At 42.7% G+C, this 25082-nt stretch overlaps 1 protein-coding gene across 1 annotated transcript in view; it reads right to left on the bottom strand.

Annotated features, from left to right (window-relative positions):
* Positions 1-10236: 10236 nt before the first annotated feature.
* Positions 10237-25082, bottom strand: part of PHLPP1 (PH domain and leucine rich repeat protein phosphatase 1) — a 133701-nt gene continuing 118855 nt past the window's right edge. The window contains exons 13-17 of the mRNA XM_032699398.1: positions 21168-21298; positions 17529-17633; positions 16523-16717; positions 14253-14481; positions 10237-12311 (exon numbers count right to left, since the gene is read on the bottom strand). Of these exons, the coding sequence (XP_032555289.1) occupies positions 11184-12311; positions 14253-14481; positions 16523-16717; positions 17529-17633; positions 21168-21298 (1788 nt within the window). The 3' untranslated portion in view covers positions 10237-11183. The remainder of the gene's footprint in view (positions 12312-14252; positions 14482-16522; positions 16718-17528; positions 17634-21167; positions 21299-25082) is intronic.

Here is a 25082-nt window from a genome sequence, read left to right as displayed (position 1 = left end):
CCAGAGCTGGACACAGTACCCGGGTGGGGATCTCACCAGAATGGAGCAGAAGGAGAGAATCACCTCCCTTGACCTGCTGGCCACATAGGACGCAATTGGCTTTCTGGGCTGTAAGGGCACACTGCCAGTTCAAATCCAGTTTTTTATGCACCAGTACCACCATATCCTTATCCACAAGGCTGCTCTCGATCCCTTTATCACACAGTCCACTGATCCTGGTGATTGCCCGAGCCCATACACTTGCCTTGTTCCAACCCTGTAAGGTTCACACTGGCCAACTCCTCAGGCCTTGAGACCCTGAGAGGTAACTGGGGGTAACATCCCTTCCCTCAAGCAACTACGCCAGTAAGCTTGATGTCATCCACAGACTTGCTGAGGTCCTGAAATGCAGAGGGACCACAAAGAAAGCCACCACCCGGTGATTGTCGTCTTCTTGAGAGCTTTGTGCCTTGAATTTGTTTCTTCCCTGACACCATGAAGAAAGATCATTAGGAAATAATTGTGAGGAGGAAATAAACATCAGTGCTGTTTCCTCCATTCACCTTCACAGGGAGAAGTATAGGAGAAGAGAGGGAAAAATCCCAGAAACACTTCTCAAAAGGCAGGAAAAAAGAAGCTTTCCTATGTCTTGGGCTGAAGGACAAGCCAAATACCATCAGAGTAATCCAAAACACTCTTCTTCCCAACTGTAACAAGGCCATGCTTGGTATCCTGTAGCCAACTTGAAAATCTTTACTGTGGGAGCTGGGAAGGTGTAATACAAGAGCAGAGATTTTCTGGCACACTCATATGACTAAGGCCCAAATGCCCTTGCAGGTGGTCCTGCCCTCCAGAGCAAACCAGGCTTCCTACCTCCTGCTGCAAGTGGCTGTACCCCATCACCACCTCTGAGCAGCAACTGGCAGTTAGTATGGGACAATAATCCACATTTGGACCAGTAAACAAAGGTAGGGGAGATGGTTCCTGTCAGCCCTACCACTTCTTTTAGCCTTTCCCTGCTGCCCGCCCCATGCACACAGGTATGCATTGCCTGCATGCAACCTTCAGGGTTAGCACTGAAAAAAAACTCACCTGTTTCTTTGAAGCAGTCCCTCACAGCCCAGTTTCACCTGCAAACAAAGGACTGCACATAATCATTGCCCTCAGTCCTTCTTTGGTAAGGGGGATCCTCAGGGTGTATTCAGCTTGTCCACTGTGACCACCGTCAGCTTATCACCTGCCGCGAGGAAAACAGTGATAGCAGTGAAAGTCAAACCTGCACTTCTCTGAGAGGTTGCCCTGTGGGTAGACAGCATGGCATCTCTCAACCTCAAAGCGTTGGGTACAGAAAGAAGCCTTCTGGCACATCAAGCCTATTCTGAACCTTCAAAAAGAGGAATAAAATGTCCAGCGTCCCTGGAGATGCTAAGAAATGGATACAGGTTGCAGGGTGAACTGGAGCTGCCTGGCAGCAGCAAAGCCCCACTGCAGATGATGGGTCACTGGTGCAAGGTGCTGCGCTGAGTTGAGTAGCTCATTTATCTCAGTTACCTTTGAGACTCTCAGACAGCCCCTTTGGATTTGAACCATCAATTTGCACCAGTCTGCTTCAATGCAGGAGCAAACAGCTTTAGTCAGTCAGAGAAAAAAGCATCCAGCTGAGCCCCCAATCCATTAGCTATCCACAGAGGGACCCCCCTCTCTGCAGAAGAGCCTTGGAGAAAAACAGTCTCTTTCTGAAAAAATGTGTCTCCATGCCCTAACCCTGAGGAGGAAAGAAAGGGAGAAGAATCCAGCCTCCTGATGCTACCATGAAAATTTCATCATGCTGGGTTGCGTACCTTTGAGCACCCATTTTCCTGGATGTCTCTTTTATTCAAACAATGTTTCATAAAATAGTTTGGTCTGGGGGAAATCTTGTCCAAAACAGAGCAAATCGGCATCCAAAGACACAGGGGTCTTACTCCAATGTGAAAGGCAAAACTGTGGGGGGCGAGGCCAGAGAGAAAATAAGATATTTACTCCTCCAAATAAGCTTAACATAACCTTTATATTTCCCAAATAATTCATGTATCTGAAACTGTAAATCTGGTGCTGCTGTAGGATCTGCGTGTATTAGGGTATTGCTGTCCTGCTACAGAGCAGCTGTAAGGAGGAAGGACCTCTGTAATCATCTGCAGAAAGGAAATTTTCGGGTAAGCACAAACAAGGAGCATTCCTATTTTCTTAGTGAGTTTAAGAAAACATTCCTAGACCATATTACATTTTATCAGAGTTTAAGCTTTTTCCATTAGTTCTTCAGAAGTATTTGAGTATATCCAAAGTGCAGAAACAACTAGGGACACAAACAAGTTGTGCAACAGCAGAAACTGAATTCAAGGCTTAGTGTTATGAAAACCTGGGATCTCAGTTTACATGGGAAACTGCTTTAAATTGATGAGAATACATACAGGGATTAGAGTACTAAAGAACACTCTGAATGGAAATTTTCTTCCATAATCCGTGTATTTTACTCCCAGTGCAGACTTACCTTCATTAAAAGTTATTCTTGTGGTAGTTTTCCACCACAACTTACATCCACCATAGTTAAGTAAATCTATAGATACACAGCAGACCTTCAGTAACTCTGGTTTCTCAATCACATTTGCAGAACTTGGATGTCTCCTTTTGTTTTTCAAGACTCAGGTAAGTTATTGAAGGGGATGATGACCGCATAATTTATGACAGCTGTGACATTCACTTATGACAGCTGTGACATTCGCCGTTACTCATCTCTTTCAAAACATCCACGAGAAGGTGGCGCGCTCAGTGTATTGTAGCAGCTTAATGCCAGCACAGCATAAAAACTGCCACAGATGCTCGCCATCGCCCACTATAAATAAAACATGAGACTCCTTGCAAGGTCCGTGAGTTGTCAGTGCATTTGATGTAATAGGTTTTGGCGTGTGACAGTGCAAAATGGGCAAGTCACAGGATGCCCTTCATTGCTACAAATGGTCTATTGATTTCCAGTGATGCCTTTTGCACACAGACCTGCACCTGCTGCTGGACTCCCCAAAACTCTCAGGCTGTGTTGAAGGGCTCAAGTGAGGGAAATGCCTGCGTGTGTTTTACAGGTAATTAGTTTTTCAGAAGGATGTAGAAAGGCTCGTGAGACAGATGCAGACAGGCAAGGACCACATGTTTTAAACAGGCTTTAGAAAACTCAGATGTGGTTTGGATATATTACTTTTGATACTATAAGAGAAACTGTATAGTGGAAGTGTTTAGGCATTTACAGGTATGTGAAAGTCTTGGTTTTTTGCTATCCTGTGCTGACTTCCAAGATAAATACGAATAATGAAAGTGCAGGAGGAAAACGGGAGGCTTGAACTTGCCCAGCTGTTTAGTGAAAATTGGAATTTCATCAGCTGTGAAGACACTGTGCATTGGATATCCATTACTCATAAGCTTCCCACTGTACCCAGCTTTACAGATTTAAGCATAGCTTTGTACTATCGTTAGCACACCCACAGCACAGCAGCCCATATCTGCAAGTGTGAAGGGTGTGCCACAGTGACTTCCACATACTCAGTATTTTAGGGCAGGATTCTTGGCACAGAACCATGGAAACCATGGGACACTGAAAAAGCTGGTGACAGAATTAATGAGTTTAAGACTAAGTGGAGATTAGCTAACATTCCTAATCACCCTGTGGGAGGAGGTAGGGGGACAAACAGTAAAAAGGATGTTTCCCTTGCTTTGGATTGCAAAACTAATTTCCCAACAAGATGGCCCTGTTACAGGATCATTAAGGTTGGAAAAGACCTCTAAGATCACCTAGTCCAGCCGTTAACCCAGAGCCACTTTGTTCACCACTAAACCAGGTCCTCAAGTGCCACAGCCAAATGTCTTTTCAACACTTCAGGGATGGTGACTCCATCACTTCCCTAGGCAGCCTGTTCCAAGGCCTGAACATCCTTGCAGTGAAGAAATTTTTCCTGATATCCAATCTAAACCTCCCTTAGTGCAACTTGAGGCCATTACCTCTCATCTCGTTACTTGGGAAGAGAGACTGACCCCCACTTTCCTACAGCCTCCTTTCAGGCAGTTGTAGAGAGTGATAAGGTCTCCCCTGAGCCTCCTTTTCTTCAGGCTAAACAACTGCAGCTCCCTCACCCGCTCCTGTAAGACTTGTGCTCCAGACCCTTCACCAGCTGCATTGCTGTTCTCTGGACATGCCCCAGCACCTGTGCAACTTAAGGGAGATTCAGATTTTTACACTGTTGTGGATCAGCTCTGATGGTGAATATTTGGCAATTTATTGGTCCAAATAAATAAGACATGCTGTGATCAAGATCTCATTGCCCATTTGCTAAGGCTACTTGAGAGCTTGCCAAGATCCTCTTCCACCTGGCAGCACTGGAGATGCTCTCCTGAGCAGTAGTAGATCTAGTTTCCCTAGTTCCCTCAGCCCTTGCACCCTTGTTCAGACTCACAGCAAATGCTTCTAAGAGTCATGAAGCTTCAGTGTGCATGACAGCTCTCAGTCTGTACAAAGCAGATGCCTGCTATGTCGGTATTGCTGCCTTCCTGCCTTCTTTGTTCAACTGAAGGAAGACTTCTTCGGACCTCTGGTGCTCCTGCATGATTCGCACGACGGGGTGCACAAGGGTGTGGGATGCACCCATTTCACTGGCAGCCTTCAAGGATAAAGACGCAGCAATGCTGGTCCTGTCCCGCGGTAACACGAGGGGGAGCCCTTGCAGCTTTCAATTAACGGAGACAGCAGGAATACGACTTTTCCCACTCCAAGTAAAAAGGCCCAGTTCCCCATCAGAAAAAAACCAGGAGGCCTGAAAGGCGTCTCTGATCTTCTTCACAAAGAGATTGCTTCTGGTTCAAACAAGTGCAAGCCACGGACCACTGGGAGAGGGGAAGGTCAATTGGTGAATCCCTCTTCCTACACGTCCCTCTTTCTGAAGGGGCGACAGGGTGCAAGATGGACTGGGGACATGTCTTCCCACATTCTCATTTCAAAACACTCCAAAAATGCCAGGGAAAACTTTGCTGATACCTGAGTCGATCTGAATAACCCTGTAGTCAATTTTTGCCCAACAGAAATGAGAGAACAGGAAAATCTCTTTACCCCTCATTAAATGAAACTACCACAGGTGACTTGCCAACAGGGGTCCCAGAGGTTGCTTTCAGGGAGATTAGCTGCTTTCAGGAGGACAGCTTTGGCCACTTTGAAAAGACACTGAAGGTTTTGCCCTCCCTTGCCACCCAATTTTAAATACATTTGAGCAGAGTACTTCACTACATATTCTATGCACGGGATGTCACTATATATTCTGCAATTCTAATAATATATTCTGTTTTTCAGGACCAAAGTAAGTACTGACTGCAAGCACCTACTCCAAGATTCTTTTTCCCCACAAAATACTGTTGTCTCACTCCTAAAGAGGAATTACAGTGAAAAAGCATCTTATTCACAAGTCACATTCTTCTGCTACACCAGTCTCCCGTCATAATTCTGCATCCCAATTTTCCTCAAAGCATCCAACAGCATATATGCAATTAGCAAAACAATCCCATCTGTTCCACAAGTCAATACTGACAACTTTACTGTTAAAATACATGTATTTCTCTTTGTGCAGCTGTGCTTAATCTGTCAAGGGGAGAAGAGCCTGCTGTGCTCAGAGCATTGTGTGGAGTGCCCAGGTTCTCATCACAGGGCTGCAAAAGCCCAGCTGGCACCGGGAGCTCCCAAAGGCCCCATCCCTGGCCACTGAAGCCCCTGGGATGCCCCTAAGTCACAGACCTCCAAAAGCACTTCCATGGAACCACTGGTTAGAGATCCCTTTTTTGTCTGTTTCCTTAAGTTTAAATGAGAGACATGGAAAAACAAGCTCAAACAAAAAAGCAAACAGGCACTAGAGGCTGTGATGAGCAGCAGGACACTGGAATTGATTCCCTAATGGGGAACATGTGGGCAGTAAGAGCCAGCTGAACCTCATCCACCAGCAGGGACTGCTTCCCAGCCTTGGGACTGCATACTTCATCCTCTCCCCCACAGCGTGAGATGCAGGAACCCATGCTCTCTGACTGTAAACCAGGCAGCTGAATATCCTACAGCAGAAAGCCTCAGGGGCTCACCTACTCCTGGGTCTCCCTACCAGCGAGCAGATCAGTCCTGCCTGTCCTAGGTCTCTGTCATGTTGCAGTTATTATACAACAGCTTCCTCCTGGCCGCAGTGCCATCATGCTCCTGATGAGCTCTTGCAGATTGTCTCCCTTCAGCTTACAATATTAAGAAAATATGGAAAAAGATGAGATAGCGTCTGCCTCGTTCAGATCCTGCCTCAGTCACAACCTAGAGGGCAAGCTTAGCTCATGGCAGGAGATAAAAGGTGGGACGAGGTATCCAACTCAACCGCAGGTGATCCAAACTTGTCAGCCTGAGAAAGGATGATCTAAAGGATGAACTGTTGACCTCAACAGGAATGGAAATATAAACAAAGAAGTCTGGATAAAAGCAGGGACCAATCATTTAAACCAGGGACTCGGAGTAAGCAAGGAACTTTCTCCCCACTGATGTCCTAGATAAAGGTATACTGATTCTGCCCGGGGGCTGCTGTTATCTATTAAATGTTTAGGGAGTTTCCACCCCCACCTTTTGATTGATATGGCTGCAAGTAAGTTTCCTTGTTCTTGGGCAGCAGATAAATTTTAACTTTTATCTTTCCATAGAAGGCAGCAGTCTTGTTAGAGAGGGCATTTGAACACTTACACCATCAGTGTAGGACAACATGTACCCCTCACCAAAATGCAAGCAATCAAGAGGAACAGATTGGTTCAGGCAGTATTCCATGAAATCCTCACTGCAAGCAGTGCAAGCAGGCAGCTAACAATTAAATCTGTAAGAAACAAATCAATTAATCCAACAATAGTGCAGTAAGTTGGCCCTGAAGCAAGTCAATTGAACTAACAAAGCAGGGCAGTAAAGCAGGTTAACAGAAAAAAAGTAAACGTAGAGTCATTTAACAGACACCAACATGTCCTGGTTCCAGCTGAGCCCCAAAGGTATTTTTACCACCTTCTGGCCACATAGCTCCCCCTGCAGCCAAAGTTCTGAGGGACCTGACCCTATAGCACTGCTGAGAACTGCTCGGCTTAAGGCCTGAGTGCCTTCATCTCTCAGAAAAACACATTTCCTTATTGACTGCAGGCAGTGTCCAGGGAAACCGGGCTGATCAGGCTAAAGTTACTGTTCCATTCACTCCTTTGAATCCTCTGCTTGAATCAATTCAAGCCCTTCTGCACCCCAAACCAGTAAACTCTTCACTAGGTTATCCCAATCAACATACTCAAGTGAACATTTGCAAGCCCAGACCTGCAAGGCTGCCCCCAGAAGACACCATCCTATTGCAGAGATGCAGAAATCATCCCCAAAGCCATGTGTGACATTTCATTAACACTCAGCCCCACATGGACATGCTTCCAAAGCAGCAAAGTTATACTTAAAAAATACATACATATGATTTGCTAGAAAATTATGTGTGTGAGTTGTAAACGTGATGAAGCTGGGCTTGCTACAAAGAGACAAAACATATGGGGCACTGCAGTAGCAGCACATTCTCTAGCAGTGAGGGAGACAACCTACAGGGACACTGCCAATGCACTCCAAGGGCAGTAAGCCAGAGGAAGGCGATGCCACCATGGGACTGGTTACCACAAGATGGTGGTACCACATGCTGAATGCATAAGCAGGATGCCAACAGGTTATTTATGTACAACAAATGCATTATATTAGAGCACTTTGGGCAGAAATCAAGAAGAAAGCTTTTATGGCACAACAAAAGGCTCGCATTTACAAGCACAGAAGCCACTCAATTACTTCTCAATACCACCATAGCTTCCTATTATCAGCCAGGAAATAATGTATGTTCACTTCTCTGCCATCAGCCATCCACCTCCTCCTGTTCATGCATTTCTACTCGTCTCAGATACGTCTATCAGCAAGTTTCAAAGGACACGCAAGGCTTGATTATAAAGATAATGTGGCTCTACGTTTTCCCCAGCTGAAAGCCTTCCTCTCTTTTTAGCCCCCAACCTTCATTCCTGGTACAGCTGTCAAGTTCTGCAAACAAATCCATGTCTCCGAGTCCGAAAGCTCCCAGTAGGTCAAAACTGTGCAAAATATACTGTGCACGTAATCAGAAAAACATGTACAGTAGTAGTGCATGTAGATGCAATCAATTACTTCAGCTTCAGCCCTCATGAGATAAGAACATACTAACCCCCTTCTGTGAAAGAGGACAGCGACGTCCAGAAAAATCACAAGTTGCAAAAACTGTACCTTGTTTTCCAAGTCCCAGTTTAAAGCCAGAACAAAATACTCTTTTGCCCTTGTTTAAAAATAAATGCTGAACTTTCAAAGATGCTCCAAGCCATGCAACCCACTAATCTAGTCCAACACATTACACAAAGCCCAGCAGAGGGATGAAGTCACCCCTATGAATGCATCAATCCTTCACATTATGACTTGTTAAGACAGGACATTATCACAGATATCTTCTTCAAGGCAGAGGAAAAATCCAAAGGTACAGTTCCTCTGCCAAAATCCTGTCACTTTGATGCCACAGAAGCCCTGACTCCAGAATGCCATTCCTAACTTTACAGACGGCGTGACGCGGAAAGGGGCCAGCTTCAGTGGGCTGTCGGTTTTGACCATCTATGCGCCAAGGAGGGAAACTGCAGTAAGCAGCTAACGCCACAGGGGCTGCCAAGTTCTTGGGAGTCTCTCCTTCAAATGAAGGGGAAGTCTTTATGAAGCCTATGTGCATATAACTCCTACTCACATGAGAAAAGGGGAGTGTCAGTTGTGAGCACTGAGCCAAAGTTTAGCTCACATGAAATGGTCCCCTTCCACCCCTACTCTGACCTCTGCTTCTCTCTCTGGAGTACCACATGTACAGCACACCAGAGGCACCTTATGAACAGAGACCACAGACTGAGGCAGGCAGATTACTCCTCCACTAGTAGTAGGAAAAGAACTGCCTTTTTTGAGTTGTTTTTTGGTGTTTTGGTTTTTTTTTTTTAGGATATAGAGAATTTTCCACCTGGCTCAGGAAACCCTAAACTTGCCTAGGCCATGATAATGTCCTTGTTAGTTATCACCTTTAGCTTCAAGCAGCACCTGAACAGAAGGAAAAAAAAGATGTAACATTTTCCAAGGACAATGAATCAGTTCAGCAAAATCTGAAATATACAAACTGTTTACCAAAGAACACCTAGCAGCTACTAGCCAATAAACCATAAACTTTTTTTTGTTTAAATACATTATTTAATGAGTTTTCTTTAAAAAGATATTTTGAAGTTCAAATTACAATGAAGTACAATCTTCTAGATCTACAGTAGACAGTGCTATAAACATTTACCAAACCAGGTATTTTAATGTTTGCTCCTGTGTTGTTATTGTTATTATTTAAGTAAAAGGAACTAAAAATCTCTTGTTAACAGTAATCCTGTTCTAACTGGGCTATTTCACCCTAGAACAGAGTAAGGACAACAGCCTTTTACCACAGTCCTCTCCCAAAATACAGATGAATGCCAAGCAGGAGCAAGACACTGCTTGTCATGACTGCATACTAATTCAGCTTTTTAAAGAGTGACAAGTGAAATGGAGCAGGTGGTTAGAGGCAATACTGAAAAATGGTGTTGCTCCTTTCCCTCAGGAATCACAAAAAGATGCCTTTTTGCTACCAAAGTCTGATTGCCACTGAATTCATGTTCATTCAGCACAGTCAAGCAAATTTGAGTTTGTGTAGGTAGTTTTGAGTTCACTTTTTTGCCTTCTCCTTATAATTTCCCCTCTTCTCTCTGTATCCAATATTTTCTTCTCCCTTTCTTATCCCTTCATCATTTCTATCTTCAGTCAGTCCCAGTGGCATGCAGCCAGAGCACCACTCCTCTTCAGTCTTCTGGAATTGTCAATACTGTGGCAAAGGGCAAATCAATAGTGCTGAACTAGTACTGACAAAGAAAAGAAGAAACAGATCAATTCCTCAGAGAGTTGTTTCTTATCTTTTAAAGGCCACTTTGTGTGGTCTTTAAATTCTGAAAGTACGCGTGAGCTTCTGCAGTTAGTGTAAAAATGTGATCAAACTGAAAAAGTTTCGACACTTCTTGGTTTAACTGAGCAGCACGCTGATAAGCCACAGCAAGCTACTCCTTGAGAGCTGCTGCTCAGCTATTCAGACATAAAAGCAGACATCAGGTGTAAATTTTATATTTATTATAACAAAAATTATGACATGTTCATTTGTGCATTCGGCTTTAATATAACTCTTGGTATGTAAATGTTCTACAGCAAATGAGCTCTATACAATCATGCTGGTTGTGGCAGCAGTAAGGAACACAAACAAAACGTGTCTGTAAAAGTAAGGAAAGAAAGAGACCGGAGGAAAAAGTGGGTTTCTATAAACAGTCTACACCACCTTGGCTCTAGCTAACTTGTACACAGCCACGCAGTCCTTCACGCTCCATGACCACGGCCCAAAGAGTCGCTTAAGAAAAAAGGTCAGTTTTTCAGGTTGTGTCCTTAATGCCGAGGCTACAAAACATGTAAGCATCACTATACAACACTGAGCTATTTACAGGAATTTCCCAATCAACTGTTCTCTCAGAGAAAATTAGTGAATCTCAGTGACTTAAGTCACCGGAAAGAGTAAAGCAACTCCTAGGAGTTAGTCTCCATATTCTACAAATGTCTATCATTTTCAAGACCAAAAAAAGCCTTTTCTCTCAAAGAAATACAGTATTACAATATTACTTAAATCATTTAGCACTGGCTACTGCCCTGCTTTTCAAACAAAACAAACAAGCCATTTTAAAAAATATTACATCATCATCTGTTTCTCAGCAATATATTAAACCTTTTTATTTTTTTTAATTTTTTTGTTTTTCTGTTTTTACACTTGATATGTTAAGGGAAGATTAACTATTTTAAACTTTATCAGTCAAGCGTCTCTAGAAGAAAGTCAATGAATATTAAACCTAACAAACTGAAAAGCTGCAGTTATCTGTAGTGGCAGGATAAGGAAAAGGAAGTATATAAAGGAAAAGGATAAGGAAAACCCCTGCTGTAATGCAAGCCCACTGGGTCTCACACTCTAGTGTCCTTATTTGTTAGTTTATTTCTGAGCAGTGAATAGAGTGGGTCATAGTGGTGTATCATAATAGTCTGCCAGGTGGTCCATTGGATACTGCCTCTGCTGCTGCTGCTGCTGCTGTTGTTGTTGTTGTTCCTGGTGCTGCTTCATAATCTCCTTCACTTCTTCCTCAAGCTCTGGTGGGATGATGAACTGATCATCAGGATCAGGCTGTGCTGGAGCAGCAAAGTAGCCCCCAGTTTTTCTGAGTGGTGCATCCGTTGCAACTTCAATTAAGTTATGGCTCCTCTCGTGTGGTGCCACAGAACCATTGCCCCGCCGACGCCCTATTGTGCCTGTGGCAGAATATTCAGCTTTCCTGGGAAGGCCGGGCTCATCTTCATTGGCACTGATGACGATACCTTCGTCACTGGCTTCCACCGGCACTTGGAGCAGTTGCTTCTCCTTTGCTCGGCTGCAGTGGATGTCCACCTCCACCTCCACGCGGCTGCCGTTGGTGAACACCCCCTCGATCGGCTCTTCGTCGTCGCTGTCAAGGCCGTTGTCAGAGAAGGCGCTGGAGAATGTGGCGCTGGAGAGCTGCCGCTGGAAAGAATTGGACAGGCAGACGGGGTGCAGCATGCAGCGCTGCTCCCCTGGGTAGGCCGGGCTGTTCTCATTCATGGCTACCTGCGGAGGCTCATCGGAGGCTGTGGACCCCACCTCACTGCTCATTTCGGAGGTGGAGATCTCACTGCTGATTTCCGAAGCCATACCGCTGCTCGAAGACGGCATCCCAAGCGCATCTGTTGGCCTGTCCTTGATGACCACATTGACGGACTGGGGGAAAATGCCTGGGCTGGGGGGTGGGACCCCGTTAAGTTCGCAGCAGCAGAAGCTGTCCTCCGTCACATTGAGCTGCACCACGACAGCGCTGATACTGTCATTGCAGCCGTAACTCTGGGCCAAAGTGCAAAGCTTCTTCGCGGCTGCCAGCGCATCAGGCACGTTTCTGACTGCCTCCACTGCTTCCTCCATCGAGAGGCTGTCCCACAGCCCCTTGCTTCCCAGAATGAAGAACTCATCTTGTGGAGTTAAGGTGATGGACTGGACATGAGGACGCGGCACAACACTTGGGTGAAGGAAGGTGTACCCCAAGATTCTTGTTGAATCTGTCACACCATTCACTTTACCATCCTGCAATTAGAAAGGACAAGAAATTGGAAACAAGACAGACAAGGATACACAGTACCTGCATCTCCTTGCATTTTATTGATGGCTGTTTTTGCAGTACCCCCAATGCTGCCATTTATAGCGCCATTTAAGGAGACAAAAAAGCAAAGTAACTTGCAAGGAGAGACAGAGCTGGGATCAGAGCACAGCAAAGGCTGGTTTGCAATCCTGCACTCCACCTCCTACACCTGACTGATTTGTCATCAGCATCACCTATGCACAGACCAACAAAGCAGAAGGCTGCAACAAAGAGCCATCTATTCTGGCCCTGCAGCTGCAAGAGCCAACTGGACAAATGTTTTACTAGTGAGTCAGACTTATCCCTCCTCCACCCACGATATCTGGCTTTATACAGAGCAAAGCAACACACAGCTCCATTTGATATAGGGGCAGGTCATTCAGTTATGAGTCTTCTCTTGCAGCTGTAACAATCGTAGGTTTCGTCTTGGCTCATCACTTTAGAAACAAAAGTTCATTAAAAAAATACTTTAAATGAAGCATGCAAGTCAAATGTAGCAGAGAGCAAGTCTGCATGTCTCAATCAGCTGAGTTGTAGTGAAATGTTTTACATGCCCCAATTACTTACTACATTTCCACTTAGATATGACATTTCCAAATGGAGGAGGAGTAGTATCTGAAGGGAAAACATCAGTAAAAATGGACGCATTTGAGAAAAAAAATCCCATGCACGTCCGAATCCCAGAATCCTGTCCTGGTTAAAATCTAAGCTGCCAGAATAAGCAGAGCAAATGTCTGAAACAGCAAGCCTAGCTATCTGTCAGCCTGGTGGGGATAGCTGCACCCTCCTAATTGTGTGTTTGGGAAGCACAGTAAATGTTGAGGATTTACACTCTTTGGGTCCAGCTAATAACTGTAGGGTTTATTATAAAGCAGATAACCACAGAAAAGTGAACCAAGACTAAAAAAGCTTCTTCTTTAAAACCACTCAGAAGAAATAAAACCCCATGTTGGCTTGTTAACTTTCCCATTAGAAGGCTGACAGCAGTGATAAGCCATCAAAGCACATGAAATCAGTGAGTCATCTTAAGATTCAGCACAGAAATCTCCCTTTTCCTCCACAGAACAACATAATGAGCATGCCTCGGTGATGCACACTACGTTGGAGTGACTCCCTTTCAACTTGTCACATTTGAGATCCCAGTCGTCACCTTTCCCTGGCAAGATCAATAGGCACATGACTTATTACACACACACACACACACACACATCCCTACACACACACGTGCACGCTACTCTCGGGCACACAGCAGTGAGTTTTCTGCCCTTTCCTCCACCATTAGGAGGACTTGATATTTATCCATGTGTCACACAAGGCAAAGCAAAACTGACAGCAGTGGCTTTAAGCTTCTAAGAAGGGAACAAATAGTTTTATCCTCTCTCATGGTTCAGCTGAGCACAGAGTGAGTTTTCCTTTTGGGCAAGTGCTCTCTTCAAGAGCAGCCTGTCAAAGGGCAGTTCTGGGAACATAGAAGCTCAGACAGCAAAGTCAGCCTGCCGGGAGCAAGGAGTCTCCTAAGGGAAGGACAGCACTGCTCCAAGTGCTCTGCCCTCTCATCCTTTTCAATTGGAGAGGCTTATCATGACAGCTCCAACACAGCAATTCCTCTCCCATTGGGAGGAGGGTGTCTGCTTTCCTGTTCCAACGCAACACACTTAAAACTGCTCACTCTCAGAAGGTAATCAAAATCTTGCATGGCAATGGGATGGAAAAGCAACTTGATTGCATGGTATGAATCACCTTGAAAGGAAAAGTGCAACTCTGGAACCCATACCATGAACACTACCTCCTAGAGGTTACTAATATCAACATGTAATTTCATGCACTGCTGTGCAAATACTCTTCAAGGAAGCTGCAAGTTGGAACAGTCCCAGCTGTTCTCTAACCTCTGTGATAATGGCCTTATGCTGCTTAATCCTCTTCAGCTCTTCTTCACAACTCATCACATAACACCTGGACAAAGGCAGAGGTTTCCCATTCCGGCAAAGAACGGTTTGGCACTTCCCCACATTTGCTGAGGTTAGCGTGAAGCATCCACCAGGGTCCATGGGATCATGTTTTATATGGCAAAGGACAGCAGAGCCTCCAAGTTTCTGTCCAGCTGTTCCAAGTTTCCTGGAATTAAACAAAACAGTGATTGTTCTTTAACGGGAAAACAAGTGTTAGGGGTACTACGGAGAAAGAGCCGCTGTTCCACAAGCATTCGGGGCATTGACTCTATCGGATCACTGGGCCAGAAACAAAAGTCTCAACTGAAGACTGTGACACTACAGCAGAAGCACTGCAGAGATCTCACGTGCAACTTTTCAGGCAGTGTTTTATTTTCACATACGCAGATATTCAAATCTGCTCAATTTTGGAAAAAAAAAAAATCTTTGTACTTTTAAAGAATTTCAGTTGTCTCTTTTCCTTTACATCTTATAGATATTTGTTTTAAAGGTCAGATAGAGCTTCGGCTTCTGAAGCTACAGATTTTGTTATAAAAATAATAATTCCGACTGCAAAAAACCTCTACTTTTGAGCAAAAACAGAAGGCAGAGGTTCACTGTTTTGTGATGTCTTCAGAATAATGCTCTTAAAAGTATCAAATTATTAGTAAAAAAAAATCACAGTGGCTGTGAACTCCACTGTAAGGAGTTTATGCTATCAGGTAATAACGCATTAAATATATTCTTAGAAATGTTTAAGCCTGCTTTTTCAGCAGGAGTCATAGTGAAGGAAAAAAACCTATCAATAAAATTCAAGTTTTCAGAATCCTGCCATTACAAGGTAAGTTAATTGCAATACTAGACTGTGAAAAAACATTCATCCTTCGCAGTAGCTTGTTTACTGGGGTCTTCTCCTATAGTAATTATAAAGCTAATGCTAATATTTATATTAAGGCTTGGTATAGCTAGTAAGAACTTCTGATTCAAAATCCTGGGAAGAATGCACGATTAAATTTGCAACCAAGCTTCAATGTGCTTTTTTAATTTATTTTTTACAAATACACTTTAGGAGTGCTGCATATCAACTGTAAGCATCAGTGAATGGTTAAATGCAACTGGAATGAATACTATTTCTGGTTCTCCAAAGAAGTGGTTAGCTTATTTTGATTTGAGACAGGAAAAAAAAGCAGCTTGTTTTGTAAGAATGCCACATTTCTGTGAAATTGCATTAGTAACAAACCACTTAATAAGTACTTTCGATACTCAAATTTGTTATTAGTTTTGAATATTTTAAGTATATGGCAACCACCTTCTCAGCTAGTAGTCTGAGGCACTGTTATAAGTCATTATGTGAAAGAACTGTTTTCTCTCTTGTGTTTGTAAGTTTCAGTACCATCCTACTGCTTCCCTATCTGTTCCAATACAACAACTTCAGTACTTCTCCTTTCCAAAGGTGCAGCAATTCAACAATAAGCAATACTACTTTTAATTGATCCACTTCCTTAGTCTCTAAGTTGCTTATTTGCTTTCTCCTTTTTTTCCCTGACCTCTTCCTTTCTTCAATTCTCTTCGTACTCCTCCTTCACTCAGTGTCTCCCTGGGCACAATTTCTTTTTCTGTCAAGAACACCACACACAGTTTCCAAACCACTACACAAAACTACTATTACACTCACAGCTATTGTATCACAATGTCTCTGGATGGGTCCTGCTCAAATGATATTCTAAGGCCAAAGGGATTTCTAAGGAGTCAAACTATCTGTTTTAAATAGCTGTGTAGCCTTAAATAACCGGAACTGGTACAGAGAAACAGAAAGAGTGAGTCCAGACTTTCAGGCAGCAGTAGTAAGGAAGTTTAAAAAGATGATCAAGACATTCACAACACTGACTTGATTATGGCCAATTGTGAATGGTAAAACTTAGAAAATACACAAAAAAAGAATAAACCTCCACCCACCACTTAGTCATGGGCATTTAGTAATTTTGCAGGTGAGTTGGAGTTTTTCTTGTTTGGCTGGGGAGGTGTTGGGGTTTTTGTCCCCACACCTGAAAGGAACAGAGAGCAATATTCACAAAACAAGCAATAAAAGAAAATGCTGTAGCCAGATACCAAGGCTTTTTTCCACCCCTCACATTTCTTTGAAGCAAGAGCAGGTGTCTGATCTGAAAGCAAACAACCTGCCCAGTGAGCACAGCCAAGGCAAAAAACGCTTCAGATCCAAGACTCACCTCTGCATAACAATAAAAGTGTTGATCATGTATTCCTCCTCATTCTTTGTTTTCTGTAGCTCTTCTGCTAAGATGTCACTCATGGTGCACTGCAGCAAATACGGCACTTCCACATTGCGGTCACCGTCAAAAACACCATAAAGTGCCTCCCGGTTGTCACAGAAGTTGTTGGCTGAAAGTGCTGCCACACACAGCCTAGTGAAAAAATGAAGCAGGAGAACATCATGGATATATCCCACTATTAGTTTAATAGTGGATAAATTAATTAGTTTAATTGGAGACAAGTCAGGCCCATCAACAGTGCTAAGATGGGGAGAAAACTATACTGGAAGTTCAAACCAAGGCCTTAACATTCTTCCTCCTTTTCAGCATGTGAACTAGTCCCTTATTTGTAGAAAAAGGGGGGAAAGTATCCCTGAAACACCAATTTAAACTGCACTTGCTCCTCTAAAAGCCATCTTTGGGACCAAGTTGTGTGTTAAATCATTAAACAATTGGTAAAGGTTTGCTGGCACTTGCTACAGAAACCTGGGTAGCAAAGGATTTCTCAAAAGGTATTTGAGGCACAAAGATTAATCACATTGCTCTTGATACATTATTTGTCAAGTGCTGCCTTAATCACAGGAGTGTCACACACTGTGAATATTCAGAGTTTTGGCCATTCTGTCTCTTCCTTTAGTATCTCTGATTTGCTTGGTAAACATCCTTTGGTTGAAGATAAAGAAGCTTTGCAAAGAAGAAAATGCTTTCAAACACTCAAATCTTTTGCAAGTACCAGAGTCTTGCATAGACCAAATGTGTTGGCTACACTTGTATCTTAGCAACTTCCCTAACAAAGACCGAAGTGGAGAGCCAAGCAGGGGCTTGGTATACAAATGCAGAGTTGTGGCACGGCCTCTGCCTCTGTGAGCCCCAACACTTTCACTGAAAAAGGATTTCTTTATCTTGGCATAGAGGGACTCTGCTGTTAGAGTGCCCATGTAACAAAACCCACACCAGGTCATACTTGTTCTTAACGCCGGATGCCTCCGTGTAGCCGTGACTCCACACTGCCGGCGCTCCTGAAGCGTCACCGGCTGAGGGCTGGTCAATCTTGAAGCAGCGAATATTGCTGCAAGGAGAAAAGAAAGGGGAAGGATGCAATGGATTGAAGTGCTGACATGATTCAACTTAAAACATGGAGAAAATACCTTTTTCTACTCTCCCAGTTCTCAGTAATACATTTAATAGAAGAAAATGAAACAGGACATCCAAAATGGTTACCTTTATGTGCCTGTATACAACAAACAATGCCTCTGACAGCCTCTGTGAGGGTGGCAGCTGCACTATTTTGCTTAGCTGGCTTTTCTTTCCCTGCCCTCACCCCAAGCTATTTGTTTCAAACCTGGCCCTGTAGGAATACAAAGCAAATTTGTCACTAGCTTGATGAAAGCCAGTAGAGGGGGGTGACTTAATTTTTAACTTATACATCTCTCCCACCCATTCTAACAAGTCTCTGCACTCTTTTCATTGTACTCAAATGAAATATCCTGTATGACCCACAGCATCCCCTAAATGGAAGAAAAAAAAATTATTTAGAAACAACAACATGCAGTAACAGCCTTTCATGAAAACACCCACAAAACTGAAATCAGCTCCATCCTGGTCCTGCATCAACCTGCAAGAGCCAGCCTGTGGTCCTGACAGCAGGCAACAGCCCTTCTGCCTTCCCCAGTTGTGCAGTCCAATTTTACTTAGGCCCTTGATCCTCTACCCTGCAATTTACTACCAACATAGCCTTTAGCCTGAATTTCAAGTATCTCACGGAGCATAGTAAAGACTTAAAAAGGGCCCAGCCCTCTCTGTTTATACCCTTCTCCTCACAGCCCTGCTTTGCTGGGGAGAGATGACCTACCCCTGCTCCCTACCGCTCTTTTCCAAAGGCAGGAAAAGCGAGCTCCCCACACGCTGCTGAGACTTCAAAGGCACCTGAACCTTTCATGAACCAAAAGAAAATAAAAGGACACAAGCAGAAAGGTCTAACTGTTCACTCTGAGCATTCATTTTTTTCTCTATCCAAATCCCTACCTGACCTGAACACACAGAAAAGTCTTTTCAGCATTGCACAGCCTTCCTCAAATAACCTGAAGTACTGTCACATGCAGTTCAATTTCTTCTATGTTAATAGCCAGGATGTACATCAGTGAGGGCAGATTAAAAGCAAACAAATTACATAAATAATGTTAGAACCACTTTTGTTTTAAGTTTTTGGTTCTGCAGCCCTCCATGTGGCAAACAGGAGGCAAACATCTTGCCACAAGCATTAGAAGAGATTATCTAACCCCAAATCAGACTGGGAACCTGGATCTCTTCTAAAGTAGCAGAGATTCTAATTCTGTCTGCACCTGCAAAGAAGTATACATATGAGCAAACACTCTTTCTTTGCAGACTTCTCACACAAGGCACTTATCTCTAGAGCACAGAACTTGAGACAAAAAGGTTTCTGTTTCTTTTTTTAACTGGATTGACTGACCATTGATTCCTAGGCAGGTCAAGGACCCAAACTTGTCTCAAGGCTTCCTAGCAGTGGTGAAAAAAAAAAGATTCCTTAATGCACTGCTTTCAGCCTCCTTAGTAGCACCACCACAAACAGACCAGAAAGGAATGATATCCAGCAGCACATCCTATGCAGGCAATATGGGCTAAGGCTTCTGAACAGCATGGTTTATTCCCCCCCTTAATTTAAAATGACTGTTACAATTGAACTAGATGCTCTTTCCTAGAAATCAGAGTAGCAGCATTTATTTTTTGTTGTTGTTGTTCTTTTTCATTTTAATTGCTACTGAAAATTCTTACATCCACTAAATCCCTTGGCAACATCCTCCTAAGCATGCAAGCATCCTTTAAGATCTCCACACATATTAAAAAAGCAAGCATGCATGACCAGCACTGAGAATACATATTAACCTACTACCTGCTTCAATCTTGCCAGGGCACAGATGGAGAGCTGCCTTTCACATGCAGAAGGAAGATATAAAAAGTATCAAGTGCACAAGTATTTTTGTGCCTGCCAGGAAAATCAAGTGAAAGAAGTGCCTCCTCCCTCACAGTCAATTATAGCAGTATACCATAGAAGTCAGGGTAGCATATCAGTATAGACTGAAACACCTGACTGCAGCAAATGAATATTAGTGAACAGAACAGATCTGAAGTCTTTAGAATAATTTATTTTAAAAAATAAAACAAAACTAAAAAAAAACCCGAAACACCCTCAACCCCTCCAAACAAATAATCAAGTAAAATGAGCATACAAGGGGGAAAAAACTTTTCTGTGAATTAAGAACCACATATTTGCCAGTGAAAATACAGCATGTAACTGGCCCACAACTTCTCTTCAACTACTTAGGATTTCAATTTGTACAATAATGCTACAATGCATGATGCCTGAACACTAACATAACAAGAAACTGGTTGCCCATCTTGTCTGCTGGGTTATACACGACAAAAGCTGATATTTCACTTTAAGTTTTGATACAATTAATTAACTGTGTAAAACACATCTTTTCCCCCCTATGAACCAGAGCAAAATTACACACTACTTCTGCAAGAAGATTTCCTGTATGCAATAAAACAGCTCTTAAAATAAGAGGAATGCCCCTTTTTTCACTGTCTGCTGCAGAACATGCACTCTTATCTGTGAAAACTCATCATTACTAACATTTCCACTCATATTTTGTAAAACCTGCTGACTCAAGCTAAAAGCAAACTCAGACCATAAGATTCCCTTACTTGCACAACAGATGAGGTTTACTACTCCAGTGTCTGCTCTTTACCATTTAAAAGCAAACAGCATGAAGCAACTGATCAACTCCTAAAAAGTAAATCAATCCTCCTTGAAACCATTCAATATTTAAGAATCGAAGAGACTTAGTAGGAAATCTGGAGCTGGTGCAGTTCCCTAAAGGACAAAAGAAAAGGTCAAGGCAGCACCACTATCCACAGATGATCTGGTTTAGTGCAAAAGCTTCCCAACACACTGCAGAACAAGGCACAAGGTGAATTTCAGTTATGGATGACACTTCAGTGAGGGCAGGAAACAAACAGGTAAACAGGAAGGAAAATGAGGGTCCCAAAGCAAAGGAACTAGTTTTGCTGCAAACAGAGTGGGAGATGTGAGTCTTCATGAGAGGTTTAAATATGAAAAATGTATCATTTCTAGGACAAAAGCAGAGAGGTATGAAGGGTAACAAGAAACAGCATGTGAAGAGCTAAAAAGAACACAATGGCAAAGAGACCCAAGCAGATAAATGTGAAGAAAGAAAAAGCAGGCAGCTACTGGCACCTCCACAGTGGTACAAAATCAGTCTTTTTGTTGAATCTGTTGTCAGGAGTAGAATGGAGATCAAACTGGCCCAATAGTGGTTAACCCAGACTAGCAGAACCCTCCAGGAGTTACAACTGAAAGCAATTGCACTGGAGCAAATAAAGTCATCCTCTTCAAGGAAGCACCAATTTCTGACCTATCCACATAGTCTGTTACTTTCTGATCCACTGACAACAGGAAGACATTCTCCTTACAAGAGATACACACTTCTGTGTATTGTGGTTTTCTCACATCCTAGGGACAGAGGTTTTCTGCCCTTTCCCCCTCTGTAAGGTAACTTACTTCAGCAGCTCTAGGGTTTTGTGATCCAGGGCTAATCTGGGATTTCCAGTCAGGTCCAGCTCTTGCAGTTTTGGAGGCAGGTTTTCAGGCAATGTGACTTCACTCAGTTCATTGCAGCTTAGATCCACACACTGCAAAAGGAAAGCAGCCAAAAAAGAAGAGAATTCAGCTGTCGTCAAGATCATACAAATTTTGATTAAATGCAGTAATGCACTTTTGTGAACAATAAAGGCTGCAACCATTCATTTAGGTAAGTGGTTCTTACAAAAGAAATTCATATGACATTTAGCCATCTTGCTAGGGACACCTCCGTTCCCTCCGTTTCCATCTATAGTCAGGTGCCATCTTGTTACAAAACCACTAAGTTTTGTCTGCTCTTCACAGACAAAAAGATTGTCAGTGGATTTTCAAAGTATTTAAGAAAAAATGTTATTGATGAAAATAGTCTTTTAATAGATAAAGGAAACGGAGATAAGTACAGCTGGGGCCTCTAAGCCACGGGCATAGCAGTCCCTCCTCCAAAGTCAGTTTAAACCAGCACGAGTATGAGTATGCTCCCAGGAGTTCGGTATTTACTGAGGGATATTAAAATAAGGAGAGTTATTCTTGTATGTGGAGGGGAGGAGTAGAAGGGGGAAAGGAAAAAAATATCGTGCAGTTTTAAACATGGTTTCAATTTGTGTCATCTTAGATGGAGTCAGATTTAAATATGAAGTCAATAAAATGAGTGAAAAAAAAAGTTTAAATATTTCAGAAAAAATATGACACAAAACAGCAGAGCAACTTGCAGGCTACCCACCAGCTAAGCACAAATTAGCTACAACAAGTGCACTAGAATGACGAAATCTCTAAACAAACATTGTTTAAAGCTGCATATCCAGATGAAAGTCAACACATGAGGAAAAATAGGGTATTTGGGAACAAAATCAACTCTCCAAATGCTGTTTCAGGATGACCAGTGTAGTATGCACCAAAAGCTGCAAAAATGTAATTTTGAGAGGACAGAACAAGTTGGTATTTAACAGAGGACAGAAAAACTATCCACGTCTTTCTGAAAGACCATTTTCTACTTTCAAGCTGCAAAAAGGGAAAGACTTCAGAAACTTTAATAAAAAAGCTGAAAGGGGCAGAGGGAGAATTTTCCTAACTGTACGTTTTGACCATTACATAATTACCATCGATACAAGAGAGGCACTTTCATTTTTGCAGGTGTATACAAAGACATTGGGTCCTGAGCTGGAAGAAGGCATAAAATTAACCTAGTAAATTCTGGAAATGAAAAATCTCCAAACACTTTATTAAATAAGCACAACGGAAATAAATTTCTGACCCAAATCTTGAATCCCAAGATTGTCTAATATGGAGGCTTTATTATCTATCAAGAACAAACTGCTGACGTTATCTAAGCCTGATAAGGAAATCAAAGTCTAAATCTGTCACGCAAAGAAAATAGTAGACCAGCTTAACAGCAGTTATTCCAGTGAGGTTTTTGACTCTGCACAACTTCTTGCTGCTTCCAGAGAGCCGGTAATTACTTTGCAGATTAAGAAAGCTGCCAGCAGTTGCTGTGTTCAACACCTCAATGCTATTACAAATTCGATGGAAGAGCATGCCGGAATGAAAAATACAAATACAATAATTTCATTGTTCTCCTTAAATGCCCAGCATGCCAAAGATAGCAACACTCTACAGCAGATCTCTTGGTCCCTAGGCACTATGAAGACAGCTTATTTATCAGGTTGGGTTTTCTTAGGTATCACTTGTACTGTTTGAAGAAAAGGCTAAGAGGAACTTGCTGCGGATCTGTGTTAAATTTAGTCCTTATTCTACTCCCCAGGCAAGCAGGAAAGTCTACATCCTAACTCATCCCAATTTCCTGATGTATGAAATGCAAGCTGGTTTTGCCCCACCCATGCAGCACCAGACAAACAACTCCTGCAACTGCACACAGGATTTTGCACTTGATAGGCTAGCTGAAAGACAGAGTTTAACAGTCAGCATTTGCTTATGGTGCATCCACAGCTTTGTAACTGCAGTGTTCAAGGCTGGAAGGGACTTCAGTTATTTCCAGTTGTGACTGAAGGTGACCATACCCATATTAACCTGTTTAGCTAGGAGAAAAAACTACCAAAGATCAACAGTTTTGTTTTCAGGGTGTTACTGCTACTAGATCTTCACTTATTTCAGATCTCAGTGTAATTGTCCTGCAAAAGATAAGCTTGATCAAAAATGGTGACAAAAAAACCTCTGTATCACCCTCAGCACAGCAGCCCAGCAAGACAACCATGAATAGAAGCAACTCATCAGTCAACAAAAACTGGATGATAAAGTAAAGTGAGGTCCCAGCTGGGAAAAGCAAGCCCAGGTTGCTACACTCTACAGAAGCAGTAAGGACTAGTCAATTGTTTGACTGCACAAGAACACCAGGACAATGGATAATCATTTCAAAAGCATCCTTTTTTATTTTCTAAGGCAAGGAATTGCAGTCAAACAACAGCTGCAAGGCAGTGTCTGCTGGGGCATTGACTCAGGTGTGTGTGCTTCCAGCTGCTCAGCCACTCACAGAAGATATTTCAGTGCACAGAGATAAACCTGACAGTATAAATACCTGTCATAAAAAAAAATAAAACCCCTAAAAAATGTATTGGGCAAGATATTTCAGAGACATCCCCTGGGTTCTTTAGAAGAGGGCAACACAACTTCTGTGGCCTTGGAAAAGGCTACAGAGTGTATAAAAAAGTGTGTAGAAAAGGCTTAGAGTAAATTATATTGCCAAAATGACCTTGCGACTGGAAATCCTGGAGTTGTTGCAACTGTAAAAGCATCATCATTTATACTAGTCTTCTTCTGAAATCATTTCAGACAGCATAGTAACTGCTGCTACTAACTGTTCCAGTAATACTGACACCAAAACCATAATATGTCAGCCTCCCAGGCTAATTAAATACAAAAGCAAAACAGCCATTACCTCAGGTAACAGAGTTTTCCCAGGAATTTAGAATGTTTGAATGACACTTCAGTTAAAATTAACCATCAAATATGATATATGCACAGAGGTGACTTCAGACTATATGACTTTGTGCTTTGCTATAAGCAATCTTATTTCACCAAATGACCAAATCCATACTTAAAGCAATGAATTCCAAACTTACTCTGGCACATTTTCAATGCTCTTATGTATCTAAGAAGGAGCTCGGGTAAGGACAAGTAAAGGATATAGGCAATCAGCACAAGCTTAATTCCAAACTGATAAACACCAACCCTGACCTAGAGAAACCGCCAAAAGGCCAGAAAAACTCCTATACCCAACACAGCACATTCCCATCTGGTAATTTACATCTCATGTAAGTCAAAACTCGGCTGGAGTACTGACCAGGCATTGTCCTTCCACAAAGGTGGAGTCAAAGAACACTGTGCCCTCTCAGATGAAGCCACACACGCTATCCCTGCGTTCCCAAAACACTTGGTGACGTCCACACCTCTTTCTTCTGCTAAAGAGAACTAAATAACCATAGGAAACCAGCAGGAAGAAACTGCTAGGTCTTCCAAGAGCATTTTTGCTGCTCAATGTCGCTGAGTAGCACTTTGAACATGATGCTTCTATAAAGCATTCAGCTTTCCCCAAGATGCATGAACAAAAGGAAAAAGGTGACTGTTTCCTATCAGCATGTTTACATTATCTTTTTTTGTTGTTTTGTTAACACCACCCTCATATTTTTAAAGAAATGTTTACTGTGCAGAGCTTTACTCCCCCACCCCAATTCTTCCTCTAAGAAAAAAGGCTTTACTTCTGATTGATTCTAAATGGCCCTCTGCTTCCTCTGGCCATTGTTCCAAAGAGGGAGGAGTATTCAGAAACCCACAAGTTTGTTTGAGATTTCCTGGCTAAAACCACAAAGCTCATCTTTACATGTA

The sequence above is a fragment of the Chiroxiphia lanceolata genome, chromosome 1, assembly GCF_009829145.1.
Source record: "Chiroxiphia lanceolata isolate bChiLan1 chromosome 1, bChiLan1.pri, whole genome shotgun sequence".
Taxonomy (NCBI): domain Eukaryota; kingdom Metazoa; phylum Chordata; class Aves; order Passeriformes; family Pipridae; genus Chiroxiphia; species Chiroxiphia lanceolata.
Note: the sequence above shows the minus strand (reverse complement) of the source record. Positions and strands in the feature narration are given on the sequence as shown.